Below are 15,272 nucleotides of genomic sequence, written 5' to 3' on the forward strand. Positions count from 1 at the left end.
GAATTTAGAATTAAAATGGAAGATTTAATTAAAGTAACACTCAACACTAACAACGTAATTAATGTGAATTTAAATTGTAACGATCCGTCAGATTATTACACTGTTATTAAATGCCTTGTTAATATGTAACAACACAGTTATAAAGTGGTATTTTTCACGTTCTCATTAGGTTTTAACCCAAATGCATTTCATCCCAAACCCCATTTTCATCGGTTAATATTCGTAACATCCACCCGAGTTCATTAACGGCAGAAAAACCAACACAAATAACACACACACTTCTAAAGCCAGGGGGCGCTAAAGGCTTAAGCTCACAGGGTACGCAGCAACGTTTATTCTGATAATTATTATATGTTTTAATTCATTACAAGCCGAGGCACTCATTCATTCATTCATTGTCTGTGAGTCTTATCCAGTTCAGGGCGGCGGTGGGTCCGGAGAACACACCCTGGAGGGGGCGCCAGTCCTTCACAGGGCACTGAGGCATTTAAAGATCAATATATTTAACGCTACACTAAACCATTCATTTCAGCTTTAATTCATTTAGAAAAGATTCAGTTTTCTATGGTTTTGGTTCCACATCTTTGTTCTGCTTTAATAACCACCGAGGACCACTTACAGACTAAAGGTTTATAAAAGGTATTTATGTAAAAATAAACACATTAAAGCTTTGTTGTGACTGACTCCACCTTTCAAACACACACACACACACACACACACAGACACACACAGACACAGACACACACAGACACAGACACACACACACACAGACACACACACACACAGACACAGACAGACACAAATCAGATATTATTAGTATAATTAATGTGGGCGTGGCTATGCTAATGAACAGATCTACAGAGTTTCCCACAAATATACGAGTAACTTAGTGTTCATTTACGTCTCTCATTCACATTCTCAGTCGTTTGGTAATAGATCAATAAAAGGCCACCAACCCAAGGAGCGTCTGCCCCTCTTCAGAAACCCCTCGGGGGAACGTTACGAGCTGCTGCTGAGAGTCGGATAAAAACTAATGTGAACGCTGCTGTAACTTCAGAGATTTTACAAGCGCTGAGTTTGTGCTGGAGCTCTGTGATTTCTGGTGATTGACAAGTCTCTGGCCAATCAGAGCTCTGCAGGGTTTACACCTCACACTCAGTACCGACTCGGCCCGGCTGGAACCCGGCGTGTGCAGGGACTAAAGGAGAACCCGGGTCCAGGGCCAGATTTGGCCGGTGGAAAAGCGCTTTCGTGCTGATATCTGATTTAAACTGGTTCTGTTCAGTCCTGGTTCTGTTTGAGTTCACACCGACACTTTTACAATGAACCAACGTTTAAAACAGTGTCATGACAAACCTATGACTTTTAATTTGTGCGAGAGAGCAGCTCCACTGTGTAGAAACGTTATCAGCGTGTGTTTAACGCAGAGATTACCCTCACGTCCCGGGAGGTCGCACCCTGTGTTCGGTTCATTTCGATGCCTTTGGTTCATATTTGGATCACGTTCTCATCAGAAACGGACCACACCAGGGTTTACTGGGGACCGGACCGAGACCACCTCCACCTCCCGAGGGTCCCTGAGCCGCCTCAGCCCGAGCGCCGCGTGAGAACGGTGCGAGTTTGCGCCGCGTGGAGAGCGAGTGCCGTGAGGGCGGCGTGTCCTCAGCGCTGGTAATTTTTGGGTAAAATTCACAGAACGAATCACGGGGGGGAACCGGGGGCTAATCAACACCTCGTCCCAGAGGGAGGTGAGGGGGAGCGGATACAGCAACAAAACACACACACAGCCACTACAGGGGCACACCGGGGCACAACAGAGAGGCATTTATTTGGTTTAACCCTTCACTTATTTATTTAGTTATTTATTTTTTACCGTACCATTCACAGCTGGCGTGAAACACCTTCCGTTTCAAACCCTTCCCCTTTACCTTCAGGCTCTCTACCGGAGGATTAGGAAGAAGGAGGAACATCACTCCATCTCTCTCTTTAGACACAGAGAGAGAGAGAGACAGAGTGAGAGAGAGACAGAGACAGAGAGAGAGAGAGAGAGAGAGAGAGAGAGAGAGACAGAGACAGAGACAGAGACAGAGAGAGAGATAGAAGAGAAAAGAGAGGTAGGTGTTAAAGGAACAGAAAATAGAGGTGAAGAATGAGAGAGTTGAGAGAGAGAGAGAGAGAGAGAGAGAGAGAGAGGCATAAAGGGAAATGGAAATGAAGGAGGGAATGAAGGAGTGAGGGAGAAGTAAACGAGGGCAGTGATGGCAGGAGGAAGAAAAAAAAGAAAAGAAACAGTGTGAGCAGGTCGGGAAGAAAATACCAGTGTACACACACACACACACACACACACACCAGTGCTTGATATCTAACCCTATGAGGATCAGTAATGTGTCACGCCCAAGATCACATTACAACACTGTCAATGTTATCATTTATAATTTTCATATTTATCAGACCCTGTCTCTCTCTCACACACACACACACACACACACACTTCATATAAGACCCTACAGTCCTGTGGTGTAACTGAGTGTACATGATATAACTCTATTTCTGTGAAAATAGAACCATTCCTACATTTATTTACAGTTTATAATAAAATATTTGGTCCAAAGCTGTGGCTGGTGTTTGTTTGAAGATTATCTTCATTCTTAAAAACTCCCAAAAACCCCAAACCCTTACATTTGTGGATTACAACATTTAATTTTCTACTTTGATGCCCTTCACTGTGTTTAATGAGTGACGTCACACACAACTCCATTCCACCTTAAACATTTGAAATAATTAAAAGGTGTAACAAGAAGGTTCTAAATCTGCAGTCATTAAAAACAGAGACACCTCTCTCTCTCTCTCTCACACACACACACACACACACACACACACACACACACACACACACACACACACACACACAGTTGTGTGCAGAAGTTCTCTAACGCCTGATTAAACTAAGGCATCACTCCTCCAGCTCTTATTCCATTAACTAGGGGTTCATCAGGAGTGAGCTCCTCTTCACTGCAGTAACACACACTGCTCTCGGGGAAGGACTTACACTAGAACATTGAACACTGCTGTGAGGATCTGATGGCACGGGGAGCAGCTGGAGTGGCTCAGAACAGACGAGTGAAAATTAACTCCAGGAAAAGTGTAGGTAAAGTTCAGCAGGCGTCTGAGAACTCCTGCACATTGACACACACACACACCGACACACACACCGACACTCACACACTCACACACACCGACACACACACACACACCGACACACACACCAACACACACACCGACACTCACACACACACACCGACACACACACACACACACCGACACACACACACACTCACACCGACACACACACACCAACACCGACACACACACACTCACACACACACACACTCACACACACCGACACACACACACTCACACACACCGACACACACACACTCACATACACCGACACACACACACTCACCGACACACACACACCGACACACACACACTCACACACACCGACACACACACACTCACACACACCGACACACACACACTCACACACACCGACACACACACACTCACATACACCGACACACACACACTCACCGACACACACACACCGACACACACACACTCACACACACCGACACACACACACTCACACACACCGACACACACACACTCACACACACCGACACACACACACTCACCGACACACACACACTCTGTGGACGAAATGATGTGAGTCCATGCGAAAAGAGAGTAATGGATTAAACACAATAGTAGACACAGAGAGAGAGAGAGAGACAGAGAGAGAGAGAAAGAGTGGCAGAAAGACACAGAGAGAGACAGCGAGAGACAGAGAGACAGACAGAGAGAGAGAGAGAGAGAGAGAGACAGACAGAGAGCTGGGTTCTGGTCAGTGTTTGTTAGAAAGGTTAATCTAAATTTTATTATAAACCTCATGCAAAAACAGCACCCGGCAGTAAACACTGGGGATTAGTGTGTGTCCAGGAGACGGAGGAGAAACTCTGGTCAGTGGAAAGAGAGGGAGAGAGGAGAGAAAAGAGAGAGATCCAGACGAGCAGAAACAAAGCGACTGCAGGGTCCGGGAGTGGAGTCTTACCTTTAGATACAGACAAGAACATTATCATCTACAGAGAGAAACAAACAAAACCCAAAAGAGAAATGGAAACGAAAATAAAAAGAAACAAAAAGAAAGAAACAAAAACAGAATCATGATCATTGAAGGGTTAAAGACGTGACAGGAGCCCAAAGAGGCTTAGTGTAACACACACACTCTATATACAAAAATCATACACACATGGGAAGGAATAGAGTGTGTGGTGTGTGTGTGTGTGTGTGTGTGTGTGTTGGGGGTATTTAATTTTCACTCTTTACTCAAACTGCAGTGGAATAAAAATGAAAAAAATTTAACTGGAAAATAATAAATGAATAAAATTAAAATGTTGCAAATGTTGTGAATTTTCCTTTATTTTCTGCGACTGCATTAAACTCGCGACTGTCTCTGAAGTGAGTCGAGGGGGAGGGGCTTTATCGAGGGAGAGGGAGGGCTCTCTGACGCTGAGAGATGACGAATGGCTCAGAAAAACCATAACAGGAATAAAGAGAAAGGAAAAGACCCTTCTCATTGGCTAAACGGTAAAAAGGTAGATGGTGATTGGCTGAGAAGCAGAAGACTTATATAATAATAATAATAATAATAATATTAAATAAATATTTTAAAAGAAAGTAGTAAATGGTGACTCGCTGAGAGATGAGGACTGGACAGTGATTGGCTGAGAGATGAGGACTGGATAGGGATTGGTTGAGAGATGAAGAATGGTCAGTGATTGGCTGAGAGATGAGGCACTAGACAGTGATTGGCCGAGAGATGAGGCACTGGACAGTGATTGGCCGAGAGATGAGGACTGGACAGTGATTGGCTGAGAGATGAGGACTGGACAGTGATTGGCTGAGAGATGAAGACTGGATAGGGATTGGTTGAGAGATGAAGAATGGTCAGTGATTAGCCGAGAGATGAGGCACTGGACAGTGATTGGCCGAGAGATGAGGACTGGACAGTGATTGGCCGAGAGATGAGGACTGGACAGTGATTGGCCGAGAGATGAGGACTGGACAGTGATTGGCTGAGAGATGAGGACTGGACAGTGATTGGCTGAGAGATGAGGACTGGACAGTGATTGGCTGAGAGATGAGGACTGGACAGGGATTGGCTGAGAGATGAGGACTGGTCAGGGATTGGCTGAGAGATGAAAAATGGTCAGTGATTGGCTGAGAGATGGGGACTGGACAGTGATTGGCTGAGAGATGAAAAATGGTCAGTGATTGGCTGAGAGATGAGGACTGGACAGTGATTGGCTGAGAGATGAGGACTGGACACTGATTGGCTGAGAGATGAGGACTGGTCAGGGATTGGCTGAGAGATGAAAAATGGTCAGTGATTGGCTGAGAGATGAAGACTGGACAGTGATTGGCTGATAGGTGCGTGTACCTGTTTCTGAGGGGAGGGGCTGAAACGGAGCTGGACAGAACACGCGAGCTGCGTAATCCTCGAAGGTGCTGGACTCCACGTGGTGCTGGACGATCGTCTCCAAATACCTCGCCCTCTCCTCGTAGCTGAATATATGGGTCAAGGGTCAACACGAGTACAGAGACAGAACAATAACATCACACACACACACACACACACACACACACACACACACACACACACACACACACTTCCACTCAAACTTCAGTTTGTTGTGATAGCCACGGTCAGCACTCGCCACAGTTCTGTTCACAAAATCAAAAACAAACAAACAAATCATCCACAAAACACAGAGATGCAGGGCTTTAACTGGACAGCGACTCTAGACACGGCCATAAACACAATGTGTTACTGAAGTATTTACTAAAATGGTGGTGGGTGGAGCACATCCTGAGGTGGGAACTTTCCATAATGAAGTACCACACGGGCAAATACCCCCCTGAAGATCTGAAGCAGTGCACATTCACAGTAAAGAACTGCCCCAGTGCTTTAACTGTAAAAGCAGGTAAACCACACAAACCTGGTGAAGAACTTTCGCTTATCACTCACCAAAGAGACGACAAAACCAAGGATGCAGAGTAAGATCCCTGTTTAAAACTCACTGATCTCGTTCCTTCCACCGCACGGCCACGCTCAGCCCTGTCACTTAAATGGTAAGTGGTAACTCAGGAACTCTAAATGCCTCTGTAGTGTAACTGTATGTAGGAGTAATTGGCTGTAGCTGGTGTCCTAAAGCTAATGTCTCAAGTTTTCCAGTTCATGGTCACAGCCTACCCGGAATCACTGGGCGCAAGGCAGGAACACACCCTGGAGGGGGCACCAGTTCTTCACAGGGCAACACACACTCACACACTCACACCTACGGACACTTTTGAGTCTCGAATCTACCCACCAACGTGTGTTTTTGGAGCGTGGGAGGAAACCGGAGCACCCAGAGGAAACCCACGCAGACACAGGGAGAACACACCACACTCCTCACAGACAGTCACCCGGAGGAAACCCACACAGACACAGAGAGAACACACCACACTCCTCACAGACAGTCACCCGGAGGAAACCCACACAGACACAGGGAGAACACACCACACTCCTCACAGACAGTCACCCGGAGGGAACCCACACAGACACAGGGAGAACACACCACACTCCTCACAGACAGTCACCCGGAGGAAACCCACGCAGACACAGGGAGAACACACCACACTCCTCACAGACAGTCACCCGGAGGAAACCCACACAGACACAGGGAGAACACACCACACTCCTCACAGACAGTCACCCGGAGGAAACCCACACAGACACAGAGAGAACACACCACACTCCTCACAGACACAGCGTGTAGACACCTTCAGGCTCTACAGTGGTTTTTAAAGATGAATAAATAAAATGTCCAGCTACTTGCCTAACTTCGGTTCTCTGATGACACGAGTGAGGTTCTCACTATGGGAAACGCCCCCTGGTGTCCCGCACCACAGGCCGCAGTGCAGTCTCTGGATTTAAAAACCGGTGTTGGATGCGGATTTTCTGAACGACACACACCCGGACATCAGAGAACCAATTTTTTTAAATTCTTCTCCAATTTAATTGATTAGTTACAAAGATAACGGGGAACCAGGACTGAAAACACACACACACAAACACACACACACACACAGGTCAATGGTTACTCTGTAAAAGATGAAGTGTATGATGATGCTGTCAGTGTTTCTGTTGGAGACTCTGAGGAAGAATAGCCCTCTTTCTGTCGGTGTTATTCAGTTAAAGGAAAATGATGGCGCTGCGTAAATGGAGCCGATTGGATTAGGCCTCTGCGTATGGGTTTAAAAACCAGGGGATTCTGTTAATGGCCAGGATGTGATTATACTGGGTTTCAATGGCAGCGTATGGGTTTTACAGCATTCATAACTCAGTCAGAAGCAGCTCAGGGCCTGGGAACAGCGCCACCGTGTCACCATCCAATTCAATTCACTTTTATTTATACAGCACTTCTCACAACAGACGCAGGCCCAGAGCAGGGTTTCAGCTGGATTCAGCTCATTAATGAACATCAGAAACGGAGACAGTACCAGGAACTCCCTCAGAACCAGAGGAACCAAGACTCTAACACAGAACATCTCCAGAACCACTGAGAGGAACCAGGGCTCCAAAACAGAACGTCCCTAAGATGATCCAGGAGGAAACCGAAGACATACGCAATTAGAAACCTGAAACACACTGAACATAAGTTTTAGAGGATCTGGAGCAGGGAGAGAGGGGAGTTTTAGAGGATCTGGAGCGGGGAGAGAGGGGAGTTTTAGAGGATCTGGAGCGGGGAGAGAGGGGAGTTTTAGAGGATCTGGAGCGGGGAGAGAGGGGAGTTTTAGAGGATCTGGAGCGGGGAGAGAGGGGAGTTTTAGAGGATCTGGAGTGGGGAGAGAGGGGAGTTTTAGAGGAAGGGGAGTTTTAGAGGACCTGGAGTGGGGAGAGAAGGGGAGTTTTAGAGGATCTGGAGTGGGGAGAGAGGGGAGTTTTAGAGGATCTGGAGTGGAGAGTAAGGGGAGTTTTAGAGGATCTTTTATGAGAGTTTATGAGAGTGAGGGGGGTTTTGGAAGATCTGGAGTTGAAAAAGTATCAGGAGTTTTACATGATCTGGCGCCCCTGCACAGCTAGACACCCTGTCTGACAGTGAAGAGACGTGTGTGTGTGAGCGTGAACGTACGTGTGAGAGAGTGTGTGTGTTCAGTAGGGGGGGGGGGTTACACACCCCTGTTGATCTGCTGTTTGCCTTTTCCTGTCTCCTGCAGACACAGAGAGAGAGAGAGAGGGAGCAGATCCCACAGAGTAACACACACACACACACACACACTTCAGAACAATCTACAGCTGCAAACTTCAGCCGAGTCTCAAATCAAACCTTCCTCAATAATTCGGTCCATAAAGAAGCACTGACCCACTGAATGGGGCGAACAGAATCTGGAGCAGCTGCACATGATCCTAAGGTCACCATGTCTAATGCCAAGTGTCTGCCAGAGTGCTGTGAAGCTGTAGAACTATGTTTTATAACAGCACTTTTCCAATGCATGGTCCCGACTCGACTCGTCTGTTCCACTCCTCCACCAGGTGAATCGGGTCCTGGTTCTGGAAGCGGGTTCTTGTTTAGTGGCTGTTCTCTCGTGGTTCAGAGCGAGTCGAGTAGGGACTAAACCATGGCGTGTAAACCTTGCAGAGCGCTGATCGTCCAGAGAGAGTCGTCACTCTACGCCACGCAACGCAGACGACCAGCACCAACTCTCCATCTGTAAAATCTCCAGCTGCAGCAGAGATCACGTTTGTTTTTATCCGACTCACGACGGCAGCTCGTAAAATGACGCCGTGGTCTTTTGAAGAGGTTCAAACGCTCCTCGGATCGGTGGCCGACGAAAGAATCCAGCGAGAGCTGGACGCTGCAACAAGGAAGGAACAAACTCTACTGATCTGTCTGAACTGATGACGGAGCTGTGTTCAGTCCCAAACAACAACAACACGCCGATACACCATGAGTACACACCGCTTAACGTTACCACCGCCGTTGTTGTGGTTATGGACTAATCCTCTGACCCCAGCACCTGACCTTACTGATGTTACTGACTTAACACCATCACATCCTCACAGCAATGTTCAGAGAGAGAGAGAGAGAGAGAGAGAGAGAGAGAGAGACACACACACAGAGAGAGAGAGAGAGACACACACAGAGAGAGAGAGAGAGAGAGAGAGACACACACAGAGAGAGAGAGAGAGAGACCCACAGAGAGAGAGAGAGAGAGAGAGAGAGAGAGGTGGGGAGTGACGCAGTTCACCACTGTGCACTTTAATGTTCGTGTCTCGACCCTGAGATGAGTCTGTAATGCCCACCCCGCCCCCCCTCCGTCACCAAGACGACAAATCCTCTCCTCTGTTGACTCCTGATGCTCTTTGTGTTCCACAAAGAGAGAGGTGAAGGGGAAAAACAGATTTTTTTTATCTCTCTTTTTCTGCATCCCCCGCGTTTCGCCCAAATCACCCCCGGCCGAGCAGATACTGTAATTGAAATTTTTTTTGTTGGGTGGCATTTTCCTCCTCGCTCCTCTCCTTTATGGCGGCTTGTTAAAAAGAAGAAAGTCCTTTAAAGAGAGTGGAGTGCGTGGCGTTTTTTTTTCTCTCGTGCGAGGAGAGAGAGAGAGAGAGAGAAGAGCGAGGGATGAAAAGCAGCCCCCCTTTTGTGCATTACCAGAAACTCATTTTCCCCGCGGATGAAAGGCAGGAGGAGGGAGAGAGCGAGAGAAAGAAAGGAGCGAATGGCTCCTGGCCCCGTGGCCCCTCCTGCCGAGCGGCTCATTGTGGCGCTGCTGGGCTCCCGAGGAAGAGAGAGGGGGAGAGAAAGGAGAGAAAAGAGCGAGACAGAGAGGGAGATTGGCGCTGAAGGGACGGCAGACGTGAGCTTGTTAGCACATTAGGAGAGAGAGGAGCGTGCAGCGCTGAGGACCGGGGACCGACCTCGTCCTCCACCGACACTGCACTCATCCCTCCATCCCTCGCTCCTCCTCTCAGACCCTCCCTTTCTCTCCAGCACTGCTCCTTCTCTCATCTTTCTGATCCTCTTCTCCCTGTCTCTCGCCCCATTTTCTTTCTCACCCGTTTCTCTCGTTTCTCCTCATTTCTCTCCTGTTTCTCGGATTGCTCCTTTTCTCTTCCATCTGCCCCTTTTCTCCCTCTCTTTCCTCTTTTGAAGCCGAGAGAGAGAGAGAAACAAGAGAAGCCTGTTCCAAACCTACGTCAAAATACCAGCCTCTTAATACATCTTCATCGGTTCATCCCTCTCTCTTTCCCTCCTCCTGCAGCTTCTCTCTCTTAAATCTTTCAAACCTTTCTCCACATCTGTGTGTGTGTGTGTGTGTGTGAGAGAGAGAGTGTGTGTGTAAGAGGTTTTGGGCCAAGTGAGGCTCCACTGGACCCTGTCTCTGTTCCTCAGCCTCATAGAGATATCACAGCCACACACACACACACACACACACACACACACACACTTTCCTTTCCAATCTCCTCTTCACTGCCCCAAAAACACCAAATCCAGCCCCAACCTCATCGCCATGGCGACAGTCCAATGACACAAACACACACACATTCGGTCTCACTCTCACTCTGTCATACACACAGTCTCACACACACACTCACCCTCTCATACAAACAACCTGGATACACACACACACACACACACACCCTGCTAACAGCCCAGACACAGACACGTGAACCCGCTCCGCTCTGACTCCACGCATGTTTACGGACCCCAGGGTCAGGAAGCACACCGCGAGGAGCACTACAGAGCACAGACGAGTGTGTGAGGGGTGTGTGAGGAGTGTGTGAGGGGTGTGTGGGGAGTGTGTGAAGGGTGTGTGGGGAGGAAGACGTCCTGTTAACACCAGGCTAAAGTCTCTCAGCTGAGTGATTACACTTCTACCACGGGGAAGAACCCTCAAATATATTCACCACATCGGCACTTCCAGAGTAAAACAGACGACTGCTGAGAATCTGTGTGAGGAGACGGTGGGAGAACAGGGAGAAATGTGTTATAACAGCCACACACACACACACACACACTCGCCGATGTACAGATCAGTCAGGAGGTTCTGTTTCTAAACTAAAGTGATAAATGAACACTGATACGATTCGTCTGAACTCAGACAGCGGTGAAAGCGCTAGTGCTTCTCCATCTCAGTGCTGCATTTGATTCTGTCACAGCCTTCTTTTAGAGCGAGTAGAGAAGTGGGCGGGGCTTTCAGGAACAGGTCGTATCTAACGGATAGAGACTACTTTACTGCTATTGGTAACTAACTAATCAAGACGAACATCATTGATCTGCGGTGTTCCACAAGGATCCATTCTTGGGCCTCTACTGTTTAACCTTTACATGTTTCCACTTGGAAAACCCCTTAATAATAATGACATCACCGATCACAGTTGTGCAGATGACACTCACATCTATTTACCTCTGTCACCAGGCGACTATCGTCCCACTGACACTCTCTGCCACTGCCTAGAGTCCGTAAATAACTGGACGAGGGACAGCTTCCTTCAACTAAACAAAGATGAGACAGAGGTGATTGTGTTTCGCAGCAAGGAGCAAAGACTTGAGGTCACTGCTCAGTTCAGAGCTCTAAAGACTCTAAAGACAGACTCTAAGACAGAAATCTGGGCCTAATCCTGGACTCAGACCTGAACTTTAACCCCAAATAAAAACAATAACTAAATCTGCCTTTTACCACCACCTCAAGAACATAACGTTCAAAGACTGTGTGTCAGAACCAGAATCAGAACCAGAAAAACCCATTCACTCATTCATCTCCTGCAGCTGGACTCCTTACTGGACTTCCCCAGTCCACAGTCAGCAGCTAGAACTCTTACCAGAACCAAGAGAACCGAGCACATCCCTGTCCTCAGGTCACTGCACTGGCTCCTGATTAAACTCAGATCACTCGGGACCGGTCGGTTCATAGTGCCCCGGGTCAGAACCACACAGGGGCACAATTTTATTTGCATTTTATATTTTAATTTGTTTTGTTTTGTTGTTTTTAATCATTTAAATACACAATTAAACAATCAGTTTTGATTCTATTTTAACAGCTTTTTCATTGTTTTTATTATGTTTTATATTTTTAATTCTACTGTAGTGTTTCTGTACTGACGTAAATATTACTCAGACAGCGCGCGGTTAAACGGGGGCTGTGATGTCAGAACAATTCCCTCGTTAGGTTTATGTTCACATTCTGGAGCCCACCAACACACACTGTGAAAACAGCTAAAAACCAGAGCTTCTGCTCCTCGCTCCTCACTGCTGTGCGCTCGGGGTCGGGGTGAACAGCGAGCGGCTCATTATCATTTAAAGGAACAGGTGCTGAAAGCGGGCGTTCTGAACAGGGGCTGTTTACACAGGGGGAGAACACTGCTGTGGGGCTCGTGGGGTTTGGACCGAAGCGGGTCACAGACGCTTCATTAAGAAACAGAACTATGTTCCACTGTGGAGACGAGGGGGGTGTGGCACATTTTAACATTCAATGAAAAATCTCCAAATCTCACTGTGTCCCCAGAATGTGAGGGAAACCTGGTAAACACACACACACAGTTGTCAGTGTGAATGCTGTGTGTGAAAACACTGGAAGCTCTAAAAAGGAAACAAGCGAAGGAAGTGTTTTCCCCCAGTGATCTTCTGTCTTACTGCTGTAACACACACACACACACACACACACACACACACACACACACACACACACACACAGAGAGAGACAGAGACAGAGCCAGAGGTGCTGCTGCCAACCGCTGTTACCAGGAACCCAGGGAGTCAGTGTGGTTCCAAAAGTCTTTCGTTACTGAACGCTTCATTTACAAATGTGTTTTAAATTGTGTGTGTGGTGTGTAATTGTTTGTGAAGTGTGTGACTGTGATTCAACATTCAAACCTTCTCCTCCTCCTCGTGTGTCGTATTAAAATCACATTCTCATTTTATTCAACAGACAATAAGCTAAAAACACAGTGTCACTGCGCTCTGTTCCCGACTCTGACTCTGACTCCATCTGTACATCGTCAACACAGTCCTTCACAGTATTTCATTTGTAGGTTATTTTCTGTTGAACACAATGAGAATGTGATCTTTAACACGACACAACGGTCACCGCGAAACACACGAGGGCTTTTACACACAGCGTATCTCTACACACTCCGAGTGACAAAATAACACACAGTGGCGAAAGAGAGAGAGAGAGAGACAGAGAAAGAGTGAGAGAGAAAAAGACAGAGCGAGAGAGAGAAAGAGAGTGAGAGAGAAAGAGAGAAAGAGAAAGAGTGAGAAAGAGAAAGAGTGAGAGAGAAAGAGAAAGAGAGAGAGAAAGAGAGCGAGAGAGAGCGCGAGAGAGAGAGAGAGCGCGAGAGAGAAAGAGATCACATAAATAATCCAATTGGAGGAGTTTACAGAGTATAATTACAGAAATCTGTGTGTGCCCCGGAGTGCGGCGTAATCAGTTTATTCCTCCATCTGATGCCGAGCGATATCGAGGCCCTAACAGTGATTTTATTACGAGCTGCCATAGCCCTGTCATTACAGCCAAGCACGCACACACACACACACACACGGAGATGGGGGCTGAGATAGAGGCTGATGCTCCGTGGCCTGGGGCCCGAACACAGCTCCAGCATCGCTGCCTTCTCTCCTATTAATCTCCACTCAGAGCTAATCGCACGCCTGTGAAACCGAGCTGTAAAAGAGCCTGGCCTCATTTATCCGCCCTTAACTGTACGTTTATTTATCCTTCTGTGGCACACGCGGCCGCTTCTAAATGCTGTCACAAATAGGAACACGTACACGAACACGTACACACTGATATTAATAATAACATTATGGAAAAAGTGTGTCTGCCAGCTGCGTTTTTCATTTTAAGCGCTAAGACCTGCTAAAGTTGGGCGTCATTCCGCGGCAGTGGATATCACACCCATATAAGGAGAGGAGGGTGTGGAAGGACGCCCATATAAAGAGCGGAGGGCGTGGAAGGACTTTGTCTGAGTGACCTCTTTGTGAACAGAGCCGTGAATGTTCCGGAGGATCACACTGTATCTTTTGTACAAGCTGCACAGGCTCCGCCCCCTGCCTGAACTACACACCTGACAAAATCTCAGACTGCACACTACACATGGGAAAGGACAACTCTGGAATATTTCCGAACCTGATTCTCTGGAGTTTCTCTGGAGTTCGTGTGAAAACAGCTTCAGATCCCGAAGAGGAAGTAAGGGACCGTTTTTCTTTTTTCAAACAAAAGCAACCCACATGTGTCTGGTGTTTAAACAGCATCAGAAATGTCTCTTTTCCACAAAATCTAAATCAAAACACAGATGATGAAGGTTCAGTCTGAGCTTGTCTCTGTTTACAAGTCCATTCTGTCTTCACACTTTAAACGAACTGCAAATAAACCAGAGCGGCCTCAACAGGGTTCGCTTAAATCAAACCACACCAGCTCAGTACCAGCACACACACTCTCTCTCTCTCTCATTTCCTCCACCTTCTCCTTCTCTCTCTCTGGTTGTGTTCAGCTGCCTGTGATTGAGTCGCCTCATGCAGGCTTCACTGCGTCTTAAACCCCTGCCCAGAGCCTCGGACCCCAGAGAAAACACTGCGTTCACCCAACAACCCTGGAGCAGGGGGGGGTCCACACCACAACAAATCTCTCTCTCTCTCTCTCTCTGTGTCTCTCTCTCTACTGCGACTCAGTAAACATCTTCAGAACCGACTGGAGCCCCGACACAAACAGAAACCTGGGCTTGGTGCAAACCTGCCGGTGTCTTTACGCTAACGAGGCCTTGCAGGAACGAGACGTGCTGAACAGAGCAGCCAAACGTCTCCTCTCGTCTCATCTCCGTAACTTTTATAAACAAAGAGAAAGAGTTAAAGACACAGATGAACCAAGAGAAATCAAGATAAACTCAGAGAAAGGGAGAGTATTTGAAGACAGATAAACAGAGAAACAAAAGCAAGGAGAAGACAGAGAAATAGAACAGATAAAGATACAGAAAAAGAGACAAAGAAAGAAAGAAAGAGAAAGAGAGGGATATAGTGTGAGAAAGACAGAGACAGGGAGCTGAACTGAGAGATAACCACTGAAGAGACAGAGATAAACCGAGAGAAAGAGAGAGAGACAGGGATAAAGTAATTAGTAAAAACTCCTCCTCTCTCTTCATTCGTTACTAGCTTTTT

At 47.2% G+C, this 15,272-nt stretch overlaps 1 protein-coding gene across 1 annotated transcript in view; it reads right to left on the minus strand.

Annotated features, from left to right (window-relative positions):
* ralgapa1 (Ral GTPase activating protein catalytic subunit alpha 1) overlaps window positions 1-15,272 on the minus strand; it is an 82,862-nt gene that overhangs the window by 3,675 nt on the left and 63,915 nt on the right. Inside the window, exons 42-43 of the mRNA XM_066657723.1 lie at window positions 5,504-5,628; window positions 1,879-1,984 (exon numbers count right to left, since the gene is read on the minus strand). Of these exons, the coding sequence (XP_066513820.1) occupies window positions 1,879-1,984; window positions 5,504-5,628 (231 nt within the window). The remainder of the gene's footprint in view (window positions 1-1,878; window positions 1,985-5,503; window positions 5,629-15,272) is intronic.

The sequence above is a fragment of the Hoplias malabaricus genome, chromosome 1, assembly GCF_029633855.1.
Source record: "Hoplias malabaricus isolate fHopMal1 chromosome 1, fHopMal1.hap1, whole genome shotgun sequence".
Lineage (NCBI taxonomy): Eukaryota > Metazoa > Chordata > Actinopteri > Characiformes > Erythrinidae > Hoplias > Hoplias malabaricus.